Raw genomic sequence first — 22,159 nt, forward strand, 5'->3', positions numbered from 1 at the left:
GAGAACTTCAGCACGGATTCCAAGGTACACCTTTTTCATACTTTACAAAGAATGCATAAAGTAATGACTCTAATACACTGATATACATGCCATTAAACATGACTAAATACTAGATCACCTACACATCAGTGATGTTGAGTGCACTTTCTTAGAAAAAGGTTACATTTACATTTTACCAAGCAACATCACTTTTTTGTTCAACTTTCACATTTCAATGTATTTAAGGCAAATATTATTGAACATAGTGAGAACTGCGACCCTTTGTCTCTGCATACTGACTGTAAAACAACATGTTAAAAGTGATTCTTTCAGTGAGACAACCGAACAGAGCAAGCTTCTACAGTTGCACTAAGTTTTGATAACAGTTAAATATTATTTGAATAATACATTTATTTCAATGTTGATGAATTTAGAACGGTTTATTCATAACCTGATTATCTTTGTAGTACACTGTTGGATTTAAAAAATACATTCAAATAAGAAAATCATTATATTTATGAACAAACAAACACACCTCTTTCTTAAATAACACACTTGCTCTGCAATAATATGTTTCTTGATATTTCTGTTAGGAAAGGACAGGCCTGAGAGACAGGACTGCTTCACCATGTTCTCTTTCTCTGAGGGTCCAGAAGAACATCCAAGAGGGAAAGGAGAAGCTAATGTGATAAAAGTCAGCTGATCAAATGCATTTGCCTCACTTTATGAGCTTCACAATACTTGTGTCTTGTACCGCAGAGTTGGCAACGTCACAAATAAATGGTGCCAATCTTCAGTCAGATGTGAATGTGTAATTTAACATTTTCAGTAAGAATAACGGACAAAAGGAGTGCAAATACAATTTATTGAAATGTGAACTAAAAGTTATCAAGCATGAACCATCACCATTTTTTTTTTAAATAAAAACGAAATAATATACATAAGTTACACTCAATGTTAATCTGTTAATTGACAGGCCTGTGCAGGTGGTAACAGCTATGCCCAGCATGGGCTAAGTTCTGTAGGTGCAGCTGGTGCTGCACCTAACGTTGTGATTCACTTCAATTAATGATAACTACGGAGCTTGCTAACAGCAAGGCACAAGGCTACTTCACTCATTTAGCTAGCTAATGTAAGATACAAATGCTGTCGAGCCCTCACTGCTTGTAAAATAAAGAGCACAAACTTACCCGAGCAGCGAGCCCCGCTGTTCTCCGTCATTTTTCTCCCAGGTTGTTGTGATCACATGACGGACAAAGCCGTGCTCTGATAGGCCAGAAGTCGGTTTGATTGCATTAGGGCTCGATTGCTTATCCTGTCTGAGTAGCCCGGATGATGCTGCATCGCAATTTTGGACATCGAATTTTATACACCGAATTTTTTGACGTCGAATTTTTTTCACTTGAATTTTTGGGATCTGAATTTGAACATTCGAATTTTTTTCACTTGAATTTTTACATTTTTATTTCACATAGGTAAATTCGGAGCAAAAACATTCAGATACATGATTTTCAAAGTAATTATTTTCAATGCTATAAATTCGGTGTCTAATACAATTCAAATAGGCTACTTCTGTCTCTTGTTTGCTTCCATACCAGACACATGGCAGCAACGTTCCCATCTGCTTCATTCATTTCTCCTGTTCAACAGGTTAGTAGTGTGGACACAGATTATGTCATATTTCGATCAAAGAAGTGTGTTTGAAACTGTTTTATGTGTAGTTTAATGTCATTCTGTGAGCTACGCCACTAGCGTGTGGCTAATGGCGTCCACTAGCTTCTTTAGCGCAGGCTGTTGCTCCCTGAATAATGTAGGGCTCTACCATGTTACCATGTGTATGACTCCCTTGCACTAGTTTGGCTTACATTTCAAGTTTATTCTGTTTGTATAAATATGTGAAATGCTGGTCTGAGGTCATAATTGTTCATATTATTTAAATGCTAAAGCGCTAATGCTATGCTAATAGTGTGCCTGTACAACAGCAATGTTAAAGTGAGTACAGTCGACCGGGTTGTGTGTGTTATCTGTAATCACTGTATTATATACTGTAAATTAAAAAGGCTTTAATCCTTCATCAAAGTCATAATATGGCATGTGGATTTATGTCCATTTTTTATTAGAGACACATATGTCATACGGTTATTTTGATTTGCTAAATGTATGTTTACATTCTCAGTTAGCTTCAGGCCTCACTGAGGCGAAGTATTGAGGTAGAAAGCTGGTGAAGCCATTTCCTGCTGTCATTATATTCTGTTTGCACAGATAATAAACCTGGTTGACAAGAAGGACGTCGTTTTCATTCGACACAACGCAGAGATACATGTGGCGTCAATCCAGACCGGTTACACAAAGAATGATAAATAGAGAAAACAGATATAATTTGTAAGTGAATTTATTAATTTGTTTAATACATTCTGGCTAGAACGACCACACAAACGGCAGCAACTTTCCCTCTGCTTCATTCTTTTCTCCTGATCAACAGGCTTATTATCTGATTACCAGCTCTGCACAGCGGACTTGTAACACTAGCAGCAGTGGAGATGGAGCATCAGAACCTGGAGGCTTCTACTCTCCTGAAGAAGAAGAATACAGCAACAAGGATCCATTTGAAGATAGGTAAATGTAAATATTACAGTAATAGTGTACTTGCATTGTGTGGGTGTAAGGGTGTAACTTTGGTTTGCGAAGTGGGGGGGGGGACACAAAACAGGGGGCAATGAAACATTTTCTCAATTTAATTCCATTTCCTGCCTTTCTACAAATATATTAGGGACTATAGTGTTAATAAATCCAAGAAAAATGTGTAGTGTATATAATGAGTGTGCACACTTATCTAGTATCCTATCCATGTGAACCTGTTTTATTTGTGATGACCTCACATCCTCTAGGGGGGGTACTAGTATATATTTCAATCATCAAAAATCCTGCTTGCTCACAAGCAATAACACATATTTGATCAACTCCTCTCTCCTATCTTTATCTTACCTAGTCTGCATTCTTTCTTTTTATTTATGCATATTTTACTAATCACTCCCCTTTCAAATTGTGTTTTTTAGTTTGTACTGACCTATTGCACACAGTGGAATGATTTATTAACTCATTTTATATACAACTAATATTACATAGATGGAAATGATGACCAAACCTCCCTGAGCTGACGTTATCTCTCTCACTCCCACAGGAGAGAGCTCTCCCTCTCCTTATTGTTGAAACGGCTTCTAATCTCCGTTAGCTCCGAGCTAGCACCAAATACTAACAACGTCTCTCTTTCTATCTCTCACACCCTCCTCCTCCTCCTCCTCCTCCTCCTCCTCCTCCTCCTCCTCCTCCTCCTCCTCCTCCTCCTCCTCCTCCTCCTCCTCCTCCTCCTCCTCCTCCTCCTCCTCCTCCAGAGAGAGAGAGATCATTTTATTTTGAGTTGTGCATTGTTATTTGTGCTTGAGAAACATTCCACTTGAACTTTATTTTAACAAACTTAGTAGTAATTATTGTCCTATATTTTTTTTCAGATTTCACAGCTGCCTGGGCCTAGCAGCAAGAACCTCCATCTGTCCCTGCCCCCAGGTCAAGATCTACCGTGGCTCAAGGGCCTTCACCGCAAAGGACCAGAGGACCATCATCACTACAGTGGCCTCCATCTCCATCTGCCACAAGATTAAGATACACCTCGGGACAAAGGCCTCCACCACAGCCATCACGATCAACCCAGCCAGCAAAGAAGTCTCGCCTAGCACCGCCTCGGTGAGACTCCAGAAAGCATGGAGCAAGAGACAATTTCCCTTTTGTCTGAACAACAGAAAAGAAACAACCGGCAATCAATAAAAGAAAAGATGGCGAAGGCGTTTGGATACTGAAGACAAGAAATAGTGCATCGGAGGCCAAGCATTGAAGGCTTCTTGGAGCGGTGGCCTGCACTTTTTCACATGGAAGAGGTAATTATTTTGATGAAACCCTTGATTGTAAGCCTGTAGTGGAGAAGAATTGAGGGCCCAACTAACTAACAACTATAGACAGCCGAGGCAAATATGTTGACGTTTATTTTTTAATATATATCACAATATAAGCTTTACATCTATTACTCTTAGTGTCTTTATTTGGTGGTGGTTTTCAATAAATATGTGGATTAATTAATTTAAATGTTACATTCATACAAGCTGACTTGGAGTACTTTTAATCAAACCATTGGCTCTTTATAAAAAAACATGTGTATTATAAATTCTTAGTATTTTTTGTTTTCTATGCTGCTTATATTTTCTAGGTAAATGCTGAGTTAATGCGCATAACAACAATTCCATTGGAGACAAAGTTCTTGGCGCAGTTGGACAAACACTCAGGTCATCAGGAGCAGGGGAGGAGTTGTGAAACAGAAGACCACCGGGATCTTGCAGGTTTTGGATGAGGTATCTATGAATGAGTTTTTTATCTGTGGGATCAGTGGCTGAATCCTCCTTTATTTGCATTTAATTTATTATATATATATATCTCTGTTCTTACTCAGACTGTGGACATCGCCATCAGAAGAGAATGCATCCTCAAATCTCTAATGATCTACCTGGGTGAACCTGTTGACCATCTCATCAAAGAATTCCAGGTAAGACCTCCGACTCACTCACAAGAAGTTTGTTCATAAAAGAAAACATATTTGTACTGCATGCAAATAACTGCTTGGTTAGAAAGATAGTCATTTGTGATGACCTCCTGAGCTTTCCTCTTGGGCCGACTGAACTGACGCCTCAGGCCTGTTGAACTACACTCTGTGGTCCTCATCCATTCCCCTTTTTTTTGCATGATCTGCAGGACGCTGAGGCTGGAGAACTGGAGCAGGCAACAATGGAAGCCTTTGACACTGGGAAAGAGGATCAGCTTCATCGACCCAAAGACGTCAAGGTTCTCATCGAAGGAACAGAGGTCCTCAGCGGCTTGCCCTCGGTTGCGACAGCTTTTGCCATGCTCTTCGGGCTCATATACGCACTGAAATGGGGCGAAGCCTGCGAGCTAGTTCAGGCAGTCAACTCGAGCACTTATGCTGCATTCATACATAACGCCCCCTTGCCACTCTACAACCAACCAAACAGAGTCTCCTTAATATGCCGCTCTATTTAACCTGCCAGATCTCTCTCCATGCATTGCTTGCTGCTGCTATTGCCGCAGCTACCTCTACGTCGCTGCTGCTCGCTGCCCCACCACCACCCCAGCTTCCACCTGTAGGCTCGGGGGTTAGTTATTTGATCATCACTCATCGTGCTATGTATATCTATGGAGTGATGATGCCCGAGCCTAGTCGCCAAACTCAACTATATGCTAACATTATCATATTAAAAAAACGCGCGTTTATTTGATCAAATAAACGCATGTTTTTTTGATCAAATAAACGCGCGTTTTTGACGCGAAAAACGTGCGTTTTTTACAAAAAAGCGCGTTTTAAACGGGCGAATAGTGGCACTTGAGGCTTTCCATACATATGGGAGTGCCGCGGGGCACGTGTGGGGATGTCTGACAAAATTACAACGCGCATTTGGGGCATTGTTGTATATATTAGAAGCTTTTAATCCAGAATTGATCGATGTTACCATGAGCCACAGTTTTTACACTGTAAAAAAGAAAAGAAAAAAAGAAAACTGTAAAAAAAGAACTTTCAAAAGGGCACATTGCTGTCAAGAGGGCAAAACGGGCAGGTGCTCAAGCACTACCTAGAGTCTATGTGTGCACGTCTCTGCATATGTGTGTGTGTTGCTGATATCTGGGTTAAGGAGTTTATGTGTGTGTGCTGCATGAAGACAGGAGGAGGTGTATGTGTGTGTGTCAGGGTCTCTGGGTCATGGAGTGTAAGTAAGAAGGTTTAGATATATAGGATTACTTTAAACAGTCCCAAATAATACATGTTCACTTCAATACAGTTCAAGATAATACCTGTTTACTTTAATACAGTTTAGAACAATATCTGGGTGCTTTACTATCCAATTAAAAGGGCACCCCTCACTGTTGCATGTCTTGTATTAGCTAAATGTCCTGCAAATGAACAGAACATTCACAAGAGGGCAAGATGAGTCTCAAAGAAAGAAGAGACATAACAGGGAAACAGTTATATTTCACATATTGACCAATTTGTTAAACAATTTCTTCTATATCCATCAATAATTGTAATACTAAAGTAGTGAAAGAGAAACAAATCACCATGATGGCTGAGCTCTTTATTTGTTAGGCTGATGTTGTTGTAAAAAGTTGCGGCAACGAAAGAGTTAAGGGTGGAGTGATGAGCACTGCAGGGTGGTGGATGAGATTTCATCTACTCAAGTCATAATAAGAGCACAGCATGACTTGGATGTTTCTTTAAAGGAACATGTGCACATTTGATACAGACTTGAGAGACAGCAGAGCCTCAGGAGGTGAGTACGCTTATTTGACATAATGTTAGTCTCTAGGGTGACCACTGATGATTGACAATGAAAATATCACTTACATTAGGTTTGTCTGTCTTCTTAACCTACATTTAGCCAAATTAAATGTTTATGTAATAATTTACGCAGTTTCGTTGTACTGTCTGTGAGATTTTTTTGATATGATTTGATTCGATTTATTTCAGATGTATAAAACAATAATATAAAAATGTAACATGACAATTATTATACAATACAAAATGAATCGGTGTCAAATTGATATAAACAAATATTACTGATTCTAAATTATGTATAAATAAATAAATGTAGTTACTGGTAACTAGTTTATTTGTATAAATATTAAAAAGATATTCATCAATGCAATTAAAAACCCTGCATCTAGACTTACAGGAAATGTGTCCGACTGTAGAGGAGTGAGGAGTGCTGCTTTAAATTCATTGGTGAATTCCTTTGTTTTTATGTTTACTCTTCCCCAGGCTCTGGCCGCTGAGAAAGATGAGAAGAGGAGACACGCCCCTTTTACAGCAGGAGTCAAGTCCTTGCTTGGGAAAGAGTGAGCTTCCTTATTTTCTTAGTCTCATCCCTGTCTCTCTGTAATGTAAATGGCTTTCTCTTCTGTTGTTGACTTTTCTTTCAGATATGACTTTGACAAAGAGCTAACTTGGGTGTACAGCCATTAACAACAGTGACGTGTCTGGGAAAAGATAAAAAAAGACAAGATAAAGACAGCAAAATACAGAGAGCTGAGTCTGAGATACAGTAGGGCTATGAGTGGTTGGGTAATGGCCATTTATTTTGTTCAGAGTGAGCACCATTAAGATGCTTCCCACATTAGTGCCAAATAACGCCTTCTGCAGAGAGAGACTATAACTGCATTTCTCAGCCATCTGATCCGATCTTTTCTAAACCAGACACTTAGTCCAATGAGAGAAAGTCTCCTGTGAATGCTGGATAATAGTTGTTATTTCCTGTGTAACTGGGGTGCCAAGTTTGGGAGTGACAATTCATTATTATTATTATTATTATTATGTTGTAACATTGTTCATGCTGCCCTCTTGGCCAGGTCGCTCTTGAAAAATAAATGTTAATCTCAATGAGACTTTTACTGGTTAAATAAAGGATATATACATATATATTATTATTATTATTACTCTGCTGGTTAAACAGCACAAGAACCAAAATGCTAAAATATTGTTCTCACTATTTATGTAAACAGTCAGTCTGGCCACTGACCACTAGTAAATAGCTCGGAAGCAAGTATAGAAATATAAATATAATCCATCTGTATCATGTAAAGATAACACATTGGAGGTATTTGTCTTTGCTTTCACACAAATTGGATTAGTAATCTGAGAGTGTAAAGTAGGATAATACATTCTGAGGGCAATTGTTTCCCTTTAGAAAGACTTTTGCTCGGAAATTCAAACTGGATTTGTTTGTTTTTTTGGTTGTCAGAGCCTAGAAAAAACAGAGCTAAGAAGAAAGGGAATAACAGATATGAAGGGGCAACTGAGAATGTTCTCAGACTTCATACCCAGTTTACTGGAGGTTCACTAAAGAAAATAATGATCGTAACATATGACTTAGTGAATAAAAATGGCATATGTGACGAATACCTGGTTGTGAAGCCTCTTCGCCACAGAGGTAGAGAGTTTTCTCTCTACTTTGTGTGCACACTGAGTTCTTGTGTGATTGTGTCTGAAGGAGGGGGGTGGGGGGGGCAGTAAAAGAGAGAGCAAGAGATGAATAGAGCAGAAAGCAGCAGGCTCTGTCCACTCTGAGTGTGGCCCTTTCTTTGTTGACAGCCTGTTGACTTACTCTCAGGATTAGTAGCTCTGCTCCTTAAAATAGAGAGAGATATGCAGTAAGGACAACACAACTATAACTGTATGCCTCTGTAGACTCATAGATTGACTGGGTCAGACCCAGGTAGATGAAATTGCCACTAAATGTGTACAGTGCTTCCCTCTACAACGACAACACCCCCAGATATGGCTATGAGCGGCACTGAAGGTAAGTGCAGAACTCATTCAAGGTATATAGATGCAATACAAGATGATGGGCAAAACGTTAAGTCTGCTTTTCTTTGCATTACTGCACATCACCTTTTATTATAGGCAAATGGTCAACCGAAAGGAGTCTGCATGCAGCTGAGATGATCAGTGACAAAATTAGACAGCATGTGTGGGGCCGGGGAGATCACTGAGTGCAGAGCAGCTTGGACTAAATGACCCATTAATAACACATTTGCAAATACCTAAATGATTTGCATTACATTCACGCACTTCTTTGGGACTTTATCTGTACATTGCATAATTTTTGTAATAATTTGTACTGTCAACCTTTGCACAATCCTTGTACCATTTTGCACATTCCTGCATAGAATTATAATTTCTGAAAACTGCAAAGCTCATGTTGTATTCCGATATATTGAACTTATGTCCAATAGTATTTTTTATACATTTTATAATTCACTTTAAATGTATCTCACTCACAATACAAAAAATGCGAATTTCTTGTATGTGAAACATGTTCAAACAGATTCTTATTATGATACATCTTTCAGAGATTATTAATTCAATTAGAATTAATACAAATTAATGAATACATGTATGAATAAATAATATAACCTTAGAAAGACAGAACAAAATCAAAAAAACTATTACAATCAATCAGCATCGTTGATATCGTCGTTCATAGTTGTCATGGTAATAGAACTGTCATGTCTAGGAAACTAATAGTGAAAGTGTATTCTTTGTTAGTTTTGTCATGTCCCTTTGCCCTGTGCTTTATGTTTATTCCCTTAATTAATCATCCCTCTCATTTCAGGCCTCCACGCTCCCCGCCCCCTTCTGTCTCCTGCGTCCTTGATTGTTTTCCCCGCCCTGATTGTTTCCACCTGTGTCCCCTTTACCTGTGTATATTAGTGCTGTAGCGACGCGTCGTCGTCGTCGACTTCAAAATATCGTCGACGACATATTTCCGCGTCGACGCGTCGCTACACACACGTGGGTCACCCAAAGCAACAAGCAGTTCGCAATCGCACTTCAAACACAATGGAGACTGAAACGGCTACCACCTCCTCCTCACAGGATTGCGCACGAAGCCCCCAAACGAAAACATCTCGCCCTAGGTCTTCAAAAGCATGGGAATATTTTAAAGTTAGTCCAAAACGCAAAGATATTTATATATTTATATCTCACTGAGACTGCTGCATAGCCTAGCAGAAGCAGCAGCTAGCTGTGGTGGCTACCATTAGCAGCTAGCATTTGCTCTCCGATTTTTACATAAAATGGAATTATGGATTATAAATTCAATCATTTTTTTATACATAGACGTTAAAAACCTATGGATTAACCGATTCAGCCGCGTTTTTTCTCATTTTATTGCCATTGAACACGTCTTTTGATCAGATTACGGTGGTGAGACGATCTCCCGAGAAGCTCTGTGAAGGTACGTGTTGTGATGACTGTATTTGCTTCCCCTGTCGCGAGTCCGGATCACTCAGTGATGATACTATATACCTACATAATCTGTGGAGTCTCAGCTTTAATCGGATATATTGTATGTGCAGCTACGATAAGTAATAAGGGTACTTTTATCTTGAGTTCTGTGCCAATGTCCGTTAGCATTTTTCGCTCAGGGGTCATTTAGATGCTTCTTATGAGACTTGTGTTTTGTTTTGGTAAACATGGTTTGTATCGTCAGTTAGCTGAGATTATTTCCGTTAATCTGGTATAACACATTAATAGGTTCTTAAATATTAAGATCCCCTGAGACACAGTATCGTGAAAAAAAATTTTTTTTACATTACGTATTTTATGAATTGAACAACAGAAAAATAATCGTTAGATTAGTCGACTAATCGATCAAATAATCGCCCGATTAATCGTTTTCAAAATAATCGTTTCCCCCCAGCACTAGTGTATATATTGTGGTAGCTTCCTCCTGTTCATTGTCAGTTCGTTGTCTTACTATGACCCACGTTCCTGATTACCTCACGGACTTCCCACGGATCTACCTCATTGATCATGCTAGTTTTCCTCGAAAGAGTATATTTGTTTTCCTTGTTTTGATTACTGTGCTAAATTCCAGTAAAGTCTTTATTTTTTGAGAACACTATCTGAGTCGTGCAATTGAGTTCATGCCTCAGAGTCTCTCCTTGACAGTACGAACTGACCATTAAAATGAACTCAGCCGACTCAGACCAGCTAAAGAACGCCATCCGCTTTCAGGGCCAACGTCTTGGGCAACAAGAAGAGCAGATGGTCGCCATACAGCACGGAGTGCAGCACCTATCCAACAGCCACGGGGAACTACAATCATCGGTGACAACCCAGGTGAATCTGCTGGCAGCTGAGGTCCAGCGTGTGCTCACTCACCTGCAGGCTGCTTCTCCTCCCACGACTCCCCCGGTTCCGGCGGCGACCGGTTCCGATCCCAACCGGTCTACTGAGCCGCACAGTACTTCCATGCGTCTGGCTCCACCCGAAAAATACTCCGGAGACTCGGAGGGCTGCCGGACGTTCATTGTGCAGTGTGAGTTACACCATCACCACCAACCGGCTGCTTTTCCCACGGACAATTCCAAAGTGGCTTTCATGATCTCCCATCTCTCCGGCCGAGCAGCAGCGTGGGCTACGGCAGAGTGGTCCCGAGGCTCCCCCATCTGCGGGTCTCTGGAAAACTTCATAGACACTATGAGAAAGATCTTCAATCAAACCACGCCGGGCAGGGAAGCAGCTCGGGCTCTGATTAAGCTGAAACAACATCAGCGGAGTGTGGCTGACTACGCCATCGAGTTCCGGACTATGGCAGCCGATAGCGGCTGGAACTCCGCTGCATTGTTTGACGCTTTCGTCAGCGGTCTCTCGGATTCCCTACAAGACCAGCTGGCGCCTCTCGATCTGCCCGCTGACTTGGACTCTGTCATATCCATGGCAATACGGATAGACAATCGTTTGACGGAGAGGAGAAGGAATAAATCCAAGGATGCGGTTGATCCGCCTCCCCAGAGGAGACTCTCGCCACTGGATACTACTTCTTCTTGAAGGCCCCGTCACCCCTCACCGGCGTTCCGGACAACAGCGCCCCCTGGCTCCGTGGAGGAGCCAATGCAGTTGGGCCGCGCCAAGCTTTCGATGGCAGAACGTCAGCGTCGATTAAAGGAGGGTCTGTGCTTCTACTGCGGGCAGCGCGGACATCCACAAGCGGCTTGTCCGGTAAAAGAGGAGGCTCACCAATAAAGAGGAGTACGTTGGTGAGCCGGATCTCTTCTTCTGACTTTCCTCCTCGCACCCTGACCGGCATCCAAGTAAAAATCAGAGACAATGTGGTTACTCATGGTGCACTCATTGACTCAGGGGCAGACGAAAGTCTGATGGATTGGGGTTTAGTTAAAAAATTGGACATAAAAACTAAACCTCTACCCCAGCCTCTTGAAGCGAGTGCTCTCGATGGGCGGCTGTTGTTTAAAGTGACTCACCAAACAGAGCCTTTAGAAATAAGATGTGATGATAACCATCACGAGACAATGTCATTTCACTTGTTTAATTCAGCTCAACATCCACTCATTTTGGGGTTTCCCTGGTTGAAACTTCATAACCCTCACATTGATTGGCAATCTGGGAGGGTGGAGGGGTGGGGAAAGAATTGCAGAGATCACTGTGTTAAGCAGGTAGCGGAGATTGACAGAAGAGGTAACACTGGGAGGGTTAGGCAGGGAACTATCCCAGAAATATATTTTCCTGATGTTCTTTCAGTCCCTTCCTGCTACCACGATTTAAGTGAAGTATTCAGTAAATCCAAGGCTCTGACTCTTCCGCCTCACCGCCCCTATGACTGTGCTATCGACCTGATTGCTGGGTCTACAATTCCTAAGGGTCGACTATATGCTATTTCAGGACCTGAGAAAGAGGCCATGAAGGACTATATTGATGCCTCCCTCAAAACAGGCCTTATTCGCCCTTCCTCATCACCAGCAGGAGCGGGGGTTTTTTTTTTGGGAAAAAGGATGGGTCTCTTAGGCCCTGTATTGACTACTCGCATCTCAATGACATTACGGTTAAGAACCGGTACCCCCTTCCTCTCATCTCGTCAGCCTTCGAGCAGCTTCAGGGAGCCAAGGTTTTCACCAAGTTAGACCTGCGTAATGCTTATCATTTAGTCAGGATCAGGGAGGGTGATGAATGGAAGACGGGTTTCAACACCCCTTCAGGCCACTATGAATACCGTGTAATGCCATTTGGATTATCAAACGCTCCTGCTGTGTTCCAGGCTATGATCAACGACGTGCTGAGGGAGTTTCTGAACCGTTTCGTTTTTGTATATCTGGACGACATTCTGATCTACTCCCCTGACCTTGACACCCATAAACAACATGTCCGCCAGGTTCTACAAGAGCTGCTCAAGAATGGGTTGTTTGTCAAAGCAGAAAAATGCGAATTCCATGCAGAGACAGTCACTTTCTTGGGCTTCATCATTTCGCCAGGTCAGGTTAGGATGGACCCAGAGAAGGTTAGCGCAGTAGCTTGTTGGCCTACCCCTGACTCTCGTAAGAAAGTGCAGCAGTTTTTAGGCTTTGCAAATTTTTACAGACGTTTTGTGCGGAGGTTCAGTGCTATTGCAGCCCCTCTTCATGTCCTCACGTCCCCTCAAGTGCCTTTTTTGTGGTCTCCTCAGGCTGAGGAGGCTTTTTCTCGGCTTAAAGGAATGTTCACCTCTGCTCCCATACTCACCTTGCCGGACACCACTCGTCAGTTTGTGGTAGAAGTGGATGCCTCCAACGAAGGGGTGGGAGCGGTCCTCTCCCAGCGACTACAGAAGGACAACAAACTTCACCCCTGCGCTTTCCTGTCCAGGAAGCTCTCCCCAGCAGAGAGAAATTACGACGTGGGAAACCGTGAATTGCTGGCCGTGAAGCTGGCACTGGAAGAGTGGAGGCATTGGTTGGAGGGAGCCGAGCATCCTTTCGTGGTTTGGACCGATCACAAAAACTTGGAATATATAAGAAAGGCCAAAAGACTGAACTCCCGCCAGGCTAGGTGGACCTTGTTTTTCAACCGTTTTGACTTTGTTCTTTCCTTCAGGCCGGGGTCTCAGAATGTCAAGCCTGACGCTCTGTCCCGTCTGTTTGACCCTGTGCCTGCAGTCAAGGAGCCGGAACCCATCATCCCATTAAACCGGGTGGTAGGAGCGCTGACTTGGTCAGTAGAGAAGGAGGTAATACGAGCCAATGCTGGAGCTCCTGCACCAAGGGGTTGCCCGCCTAACCGGCTTTTCGTTCAGGAGGCCGAGCGACCACAGGTGATCCATTGGGCTCACACTTCGCTGCTCACCTGTCACCCTGGAGTCAAGAGAACTATGTTCATCATAAAACAACGTTTCTGGTGGACATCCATGGAGAAGGAGGTGAAGGAGCATGTGGAGGCGTGCCCTGTCTGCGCTCGAAACAAGACCTCTTCCAGGGCGCGAATAGGACTATTACAACCACTCCCTATTCCCAACAGACCCTGGTCAGAGATCTCCATGGACTTCGTCACTGGCCTGCCCCTCTCTAGAGGTAAAACCACAGTTCTTACGGTAGTGGACCGTTTTTCTAAAATGACAAATTTCATTGCTTTGCCCAAGATGCCCTCAGCGAAGGAAACGGCTGAGGTCATGATGCATAATGTGTTTCGGCTTCATGGTTTCCCAAAGGATATTGTCTCCGACCGGGGCCCCCAGTTTGTGTCACGCTTCTGGAAGGAGTTCTGCCGCCTCATCGGTGCCACGGTCAGTCTCTCGTCAGGATACCATCCGGAGTCTAACGGCCAGACAGAGCGCCTAAATCAAGAACTGGAGACCTGTTTGCGCTGCTTGGTGTCCCAGAATCCATCCTCCTGGAGCGAGCACCTCACCTGGGTTGAGTATGCGCACAACATCCTCCCTACTTCTGCCACGGGCCTGTCCCCATTTCACTGTGTTTATGGCTACCAGCTGCCACTGTTCCCAGCCACGGAGAGGGAGGTCACGGTCCCGTCTGCCCACGCGCTGGTCAGGCATTGTCGGCGCGTGTGGGCTGTGGCTAGGAAGATCCTCTGCAGGAATTCACAACTGGTGAAAAGAGCAGCAGACCGAAAACGCCGACCAGCTCCTGTATACCAGCCAGGCCAAAAAGTCTGGCTTTCTACACGAGACCTTCCCCTCCACGTACTCTCCCGTAAATTGGCTCCCCGGTTTGTGGGTCCTTTTCCCGTCACCAAGGTCATCAACCCGGTTTCAGTGAGACTACGGCTTCCCAGGTCCATGAAAGTACATCCCACCTTCCATGTAGGGAAACTAAAACCCTTGAAGGAAAGCGCTATGGTTCCCACCGCCAAACCCCCCCCCCCCCCCCCGGATGATTGATGGAGGTCCGGTTTACACCGTCAAGAAGATATTGGCTAGTCGGAAAAGGGGTAGAGGGCGACAGCTACTGGTTGACTGGAAGGGTTATGGTCCTGAGGAGCGGATATGGATTCCTTCCCGCTTCGTCATAGATAAAAGCCTCATTGAGGATTTTGACCGCCTCAACTCAGAGGAGCCTGGGCCGTCAGGAGCCGTCCCTAGAAGGGGGGGTACTGTCATGTCTAGGAAACTAATAGTGAAAGTGTATTCTTTATGTTAGTTTTGTCATGTCCCTTTGCCATGTGCTTTGTTTATTCCCTTAATTAATCATCCCTCTCATTTCAGGCCTCCACGCTCCCCGCCCCCTTCTGTCTCCTGCGTCCTTGATTGGTTTCCCCGCCCTGATTGTTTCCACCTGTGTCCCCTTTACCTGTGTATATATTGTGGTAGCTTCCTCCTGTTCATTGTCAGTTCGTTGTCTTACTATGACCCACGTTCCTGATTACCTCACGGACTTCCCACGGATCTACCTCATTGATCACTTGCTAGTTTTCCTCGAAAGAGTATATTTGTTTTCCTTGTTTTGATTACTGTGCTAAATTCCAGTAAAGTCTTTATTTTTTGAGAACACTATCTGAGTCGTGCAATTGAGTTCATGCCTCAGAGTCTCTCCTTGACAAGAACAGGACATGCGAAGTTAAAGAGCCTGTGACACGAGTTTCCCCCATCATCCAAACCCATCAATTTGAGTAAATATTGTCCACTTGAAAACCGTTACTGAACTGATTTTGGATATTTGTACTTTGATAACTATTAATCTGCCCTTCAATGTTGACCATTTCCTGGATCTGCTCGGGGATTCTTCAAGTCCCGCCAAATTACGTGTGACGTCATTGCGGGCACAGCGCTCCAGCTGCACCGTTCAGGATCCCAGCATCTGCATGTAAATGCACGATGGTGCACACAGCAGCAAGCTCAGACAGCTCAGACAGTTTAATTTTGAACGTGTCTGAGAGCTCATATGAGGCTGGAGGATCGGTTTATGTTGTATCTGTTAGAAGTTTAGGAATTAGGTGCGTCAATATGGGCGATCATACGGTCATGTAGCCAGTGGTGGAATGGGACTAAAAATCATCCCGGGATTCTCGACCGGCCCACTTCTGTACCGCTAGTAAGTTGTCAACGGGGCGAGTGGGGGATGTCAGGGGCGAGTGGGGGATGTCAGGGGCGGCGGGTGCTGTAGATAGTAAATGTAAATATTTGTGTCACTGCATCCTGGTAAAATACAAATATAATGCAATGTCTGTGTCTTTGACATTAGCGCTGCTATGCAGCCACCTGTGCCCTGTACTACGAAGCCAGTTCAACAGACCCTGGATATGTTTGAGTAACAAACAAACTAACAACAACAAACGAGATCTCGCTAAGCGGTCCTACGACGCTGGTTATCAACTCGGTAAATCAAGCCAGGGTTTCTCTCACCAGCTGAGAGCGCGTTCACGTCTAAGACACGAGTGGATCTGACTTTAATTACATTTGACTCGAGTGTTTCGTCAACATAATGTGTTGCTAAAAACAATACTTCTGCATACAGTATGTGACACTGTAAGTGTTGCACGGCCAGACACGGCAGATAAGGAAATATATGATGTATTATGATATTATATGATCGATGATCTGATTGATGATGTAATATGAATGATAAGTGCGACACGTCGGCGTCTTCTCTGCATAGGCCTACGGCAGTTTAAACTGTATTTCCTTTATCCTGTAATATGATTTGAGAGATTTAAACTCCGCACACTGAGTTGATCTCTTTTCTATAGACGCCGGAGGCGGGCAGCGTCAGGTAAAAAAAGTTATTTAGCCTTCCCAAACCTGAGCCTCACGCGCCGCCTATGGGGGATGTGCTAGTGATTTATCCGACCGGCCCACTTCGGTACCGGCCATCGGGATTCGTCCCGATGGCCAGTCCGCGACTGCACCCAGCCCACGTAAACTGTCAACGGGGGGAGCCTCGCTGCGGGGAAACGGTGGACCTAGTGTCCCGATCGGAGTGGGAATAATAATAATAATAATCCGTGCATTTTATCCATTAATTTCCCCAACATTGTGGTGAAAAAAACACACGTTTAATCTATGTTGGTGTACTACAACTACAAAAAGCATCGGTTTGTTTTCTCATCAGGAAATGCAGACCGGCACAAACAAACGATTTGTAATCATCATTCTCACGATCATTTAATCTATCATATGTTCGCCGAATTGACATGAAAGCACTAATACATGTAGTTTCATCCACTTGAGTTTACAACTACAAAAATAATCGATTTGTTTTTATATCACATCCTACGGGAGGAAATTCAGTAGCTCTCACTACCGATTTTTTATCCTAATGTAATCATCTTCACCACGATCATTTATGTTTATGTTCGCCGAATTGACATGAAAGCACTGACAAATATGAATATACTGTAGTCAACTTCATTAAAACGTTATTAACGTGCCTAAACTCAGTAATTCACCATTTCTACGCATGACAACACACTTTGTCCGTGTTTGGCTCTCTCGCTGCACAGTGAAGCGTTCCCGCAATGACGTCACTTCCGGCTTCTCCCAAAACTTCAAAATGAGTCGAAGGAATTTCCCCGCGATGTTCGAAATTATTTATATTTAACGGAACGGTATCGCTTTTTCTTTTTTAAACTGACGGTTCGAGATTACTAGTAGCCCAATATTTCATTGCACAACAGTTGTTGGGATGCTGTCACAGGCTCTTTAAATCTTTGCTATGCTAACAATAATAACTTTTATAGCTTTACATATCTATGGTAAGCAACAACTAATGTAACCCAGAAAAGCTGCCAGATCTATTGAATTGAATTTACCAGAGGCCACACATCACTGATATGGGTAAGATCAAGCAGGGTCGGCGTCATGGGGGGTCATTCGCGGGCCATGCCCCCCCAAATGAGTCACTGTGCCCCCCCAACTTAGGGTGGGCAAGCCTTACCACTTTGCCGTTTTTTTTTATTTTTTTAATCATAAGTCAAAACGTTTCCACTAAAGGTTGTTTGTGTGAAATACATCAGAAATAAAGAATACAAATATAAAACACAGCCTGAGGTGTGCTCACTGCTGCTCTCTGATTGGTGTGTTGCTTGACCAATGACCCCCGACTTTTGTTTTGTTATCATTATGTGGCAGTGTGTTTAGATGAAAGCCCAGTGGCGATCTGTTAAACTGATTATACAGTAAAGCCATCGAAAATAATATGATATACAGTACAGTACAAGTAGCCTACTTCTGGGTCTCTGTGTTTCATTCAAGCTCGGCTCTGTGTGTGTGGCACGAGCGCATTTTGTGAGAGCGCGAGCGGTAACGTGGAATGTTGTTGTTCACATCTGGTTAGCTAGCTATGCTAACGGATATAAAGAGCTGTTTCTACACCAAGGTGGAGGAGAGTCCTCTCCTGTCAGACTGAGAAGATCGTATAACCTCAGCCAGAGGTAAGGACTCTCTCAGTGTTTAGATAGTTCACTTTAGTGTAAGTTATCTCAGTGGGTCTCAAACGGTTTGGTCACCATTTATGTAAACAAGTATTTGCGAGGAACACCTTTTATATGATCATTATAGTTATTTAAAAAATAAGAGAATAAGTGAAAAACGGGTATGAAATACTATAGGACAGTAACACAAGAATGCAGTTTAAAGGGGAGTGATTAGTAAAATATCCATAAAGAAAAAGTAAATCTGTTTACAGTTCTGTTTCATATGGGTGCTGCTGAGAGATGTAGGCTATCTATAGATCTCTTCATTTTTGCTCTCAAAGTGCACCAGATTGATGCATTTAACTTCAATATTTTAAAAATAATCTTCCCGGGGGAGCATGCCCCCAGACCCTCCTAGAGCAGGTTAGGTCCACCCCCACCTAAAACATGTTCACATGGATAGGATACTAAATACATTTGCACACTTTTTATATGGTGGCCTATGTCCATATGTTTCTGTTTTGGTGGTCGTGCCACAACCGTGCATGTATGCACACGTTGTTAGGGAAATAATTGTCCTAGACTCCTATATGACGTGCATGACCAACCCTGACGTCTGTTATCTCCTTTAAGGAGATAGGCTGCTTCAGCCATGATGTTGTTGTTCCCATTCTATGACCGGGCAACCCTAGGTCACAGATGGTGTATTGTTGTGGGTACACTGGGACACTTCCTTCTCTGTGTTTGTGGACTCCAAGGTGTCTTCGAGGCCATAAGTGTCAGACGCAAGTAACTCAGTGTTCCCAACTGTTTAGGCTATCTTCTCAAATATGTTGATTACTCTCTGTGAAACCAGTTAAATGGGCTAACGAGAGAGAGGCGCTCCAGAATTGACGTGGCAACTCTACCATGCAGTCAGATCGTGGCTGCTGTGACTTGTGATGTGAATCCTCCGGCCAAAGCTCCAAATAAACCATCAGTGTTTGACATCAAAGCTCCTGCTCTTCCCGTGTCTCCTTCATGAGTCGGTGACTCCCACTGCATTGCTACACAGAAATTTCCCCCACACAAGTCATAGGTGCGCTATAAAATAGCACTACACGCCTGCAATGTGTGTGAAAGACAATAGACTTTACAGCATGTTTTTTTAAATTGAAGTTGCGTTGGTGTTTGTGTGTTGGTTGTTGACGGCAGTGTGTGCCCCCCCTTGGTAAATGATTGCCCCCCCCATTCGATTTGTTCTAGAGCCGACCCTGAGATCAAGCTAAGCTAAAACGTGTAGGGAAGTTCGTGCTAGCCATATAGGTATGAAGGTAGATATGGTGCAAAATGCGAGAGCGTGAAAACCTGATGTGAGCACTTGCAGAAAAAAAATCTGAGTTTGTGTGCATACATTTACACTTGAATAAAATATCCACGTAACTGTGAACCAAATGTACACTTGTATAAAATATCCACGTAACTGTGAACCAAATTTACACTTGTAAAAAACATCCACGTAACCGTGAACCAAATTTGAAGTCACAGAAGAAAAAAAAAAGTTTTGTAGCTTGTAGAAAAAAAATGAACTTAGGTCACTTGCAGAAAGATACATATTTTTAAAATATATTTTCCATTACAACTGCAACTTTATTTATTACAACCTCTCAAATCAGTCATTACAACTTGACGAATCTGCTCTGTGGCAGTATAAATAGACGAATCTGCGGTCTTGTCTTTTGCTACACTTCTTGCGATAAATGTGTTGCAAAAGTAATTTTCACCTGTAGATGTGGGGGGAGGGAGGGGGGTTGGAGTGAAGGGGCGGAGCCAGGGTCGGCTCTAGAACAAATCGAATGGGGGGGGGCAATCATTTACCAAGGGGGGGGCACACACTGCCGTCAACAACCAACACACAAACACCAACGCAACTTCAATTTAAAAAAACATGCTGTAAAGTCTATTGTCTTTCACACACATTGCAGGCGTGTAGTGCTATTTTATAGCGCACCTATGACTTGTGTGGGGGAAATTTCTGTGTAGCAATGCAGTGGGAGTCACCGACTCATGAAGGAGACACGGGAAGAGCAGGAGCTTTGATGTCAAACACTGATGGTTTATTTGGAGCTTTGGCCGGAGGATTCACATCACAAGTCACAGCAGCCACGATCTGACTGCATGGTAGAGTTGCCACGTCAATTCTGGAGCGCCTCTCTCTCGTTAGCCCATTTAACTGGTTTCACAGAGAGTAATCAACATATTTGAGAAGATAGCCTAAACAGTTGGGAACACTGAGTTACTTGCGTCTGACACTTATGGCCTCGAAGACACCTTGGAGTCCACAAACACAGAGAAGGAAGTGTCCCAGTGTACCCACAACAATACACCATCTGTGACCTAGGGTTGCCCGGTCATAGAATGGGAACAACAACATCATGGCTGAAGCAGCCTATCTCCTTAAAGGAGATAACAGACGTCAGGGTTGGTCATGCACGTCATATAGGAGTCTAGGACAATTATTTCCCTAACAACGTGTGCATACATGCACGGTTGTGGCACGACCACCAAAACAGAAACATATGGACATAGGCCACCATATAAAAAGTGTGCAAATGTATTTAGTATCCTATCCATGTGAACATGTTTTAGGTGGGGGTGGACCTAACCTGCTCTAGGAGGGTCTGGGGGCATGCTCCCCCGGGAAGATTATTTTTAAAATATTGAAGTTAAATGCATCAATCTGGTGCACTTTGAGAGCAAAAATGAAGAGATCTATAGATAGCCTACATCTCTCAGCAGCACCCATATGAAACAGAACTGTAAACAGATTTACTTTTTCTTTATGGATATTTTACTAATCACTCCCCTTTAAACTGCATTCTTGTGTTACTGTCCTATAGTATTTCATACCCGTTTTTCACTTATTCTCTTATTTTTTAAATAACTATAATGATCATATAAAAGGTGTTCCTCGCAAATACTTGTTTACATAAATGGTGACCAAACCGTTTGAGACCCACTGAGATAACTTACACTAAAGTGAACTATCTAAACACTGAGAGAGTCCTTACCTCTGGCTGAGGTTATACGATCTTCTCAGTCTGACAGGAGAGGACTCTCCTCCACCTTGGTGTAGAAACAGCTCTTTATATCCGTTAGCATAGCTAGCTAACCAGATGTGAACAACAACATTCCACGTTACCGCTCGCGCTCTCACAAAATGCGCTCGTGCCACACACACAGAGCCGAGCTTGAATGAAACACAGAGACCCAGAAGTAGGCTACTTGTACTGTACTGTATATCATATTATTTTCGATGGCTTTACTGTATAATCAGTTTAACAGATCGCCACTGGGCTTTCATCTAAACACACTGCCACATAATGATAACAAAACAAAAGTCGGGGGTCATTGGTCAAGCAACACACCAATCAGAGAGCAGCAGTGAGCACACCTCAGGCTGTGTTTTATATTTGTATTCTTTATTTCTGATGTATTTCACACAAACAACCTTTAGTGGAAACGTTTTGACTTATGATTAAAAAAAAAAAAAAAAAACGGCAAAGTGGTAAGGCTTGCCCACCCTAAGTTGGGGGGGCACAGTGACTCATTTGGGGGGGCATGGCCCGCGAATGACCCCCCATGACGCCGACCCTGGGCGGAGCTATCAGAAGGACGAGGCTCGGGTGACTTGAGACTGCGGGGCTAACGGGACTAACGGTTCGTGTCGCTACCAGTCCGCTGACATGGCGCATCAATCAACGGTACATTTTGCCCATTACTTGCCCAGTATTACTTTGAATATTATTATTGTGATTGAGGATTAAATCCGTTTTGAAGACCACCGTTTTATATCGTGCAGTTTAACGGCAAAATAACGTCAGTCAGCCAGCTAACGCTAGCTTTGTTGAGTTTATGCTAGCTAAACAAGTAGTGGTTGTAGTC

At 43.1% G+C, this 22,159-nt stretch overlaps 1 protein-coding gene and 1 long non-coding RNA gene across 4 annotated transcripts in view; both read left to right on the top strand.

Moving 5' to 3' along the window:
* Positions 1-1,585: 1,585 nt before the first annotated feature.
* LOC117547818 lies at positions 1,586-5,116 on the top strand. 3 transcript variants are annotated; one of them, XR_004569246.1, is made up of 6 exons: positions 2,089-2,361; positions 2,462-2,601; positions 3,489-3,911; positions 4,238-4,379; positions 4,478-4,570; positions 4,777-5,116. It is a non-coding gene; the product is annotated as an uncharacterized LOC117547818 (long non-coding RNA). The 3 variants fall into 3 exon arrangements; XR_004569245.1 differs by having other exon boundaries at positions 2,094-2,361; positions 2,462-2,595; positions 4,777-5,114; XR_004569247.1 differs by lacking the exons at positions 2,089-2,361; positions 2,462-2,601 and adding an exon at positions 1,586-1,629 and having other exon boundaries at positions 4,777-5,114.
* Positions 5,117-6,345: 1,229 nt separating this feature from the next.
* Positions 6,346-22,159, top strand: part of LOC117547400 (AMP deaminase 3-like) — a 41,960-nt gene continuing 26,146 nt past the window's right edge. Inside the window, exons 1-2 of the mRNA XM_034218127.1 lie at positions 6,346-6,365; positions 6,854-6,930. Coding sequence (XP_034074018.1) covers positions 6,873-6,930 — 58 coding nt within the window. The 5' untranslated portion in view covers positions 6,346-6,365; positions 6,854-6,872. The remainder of the gene's footprint in view (positions 6,366-6,853; positions 6,931-22,159) is intronic.

This window comes from Gymnodraco acuticeps, unplaced genomic scaffold (genome assembly GCF_902827175.1).
Source record: "Gymnodraco acuticeps unplaced genomic scaffold, fGymAcu1.1, whole genome shotgun sequence".
NCBI classification, from domain to species: domain Eukaryota; kingdom Metazoa; phylum Chordata; class Actinopteri; order Perciformes; family Bathydraconidae; genus Gymnodraco; species Gymnodraco acuticeps.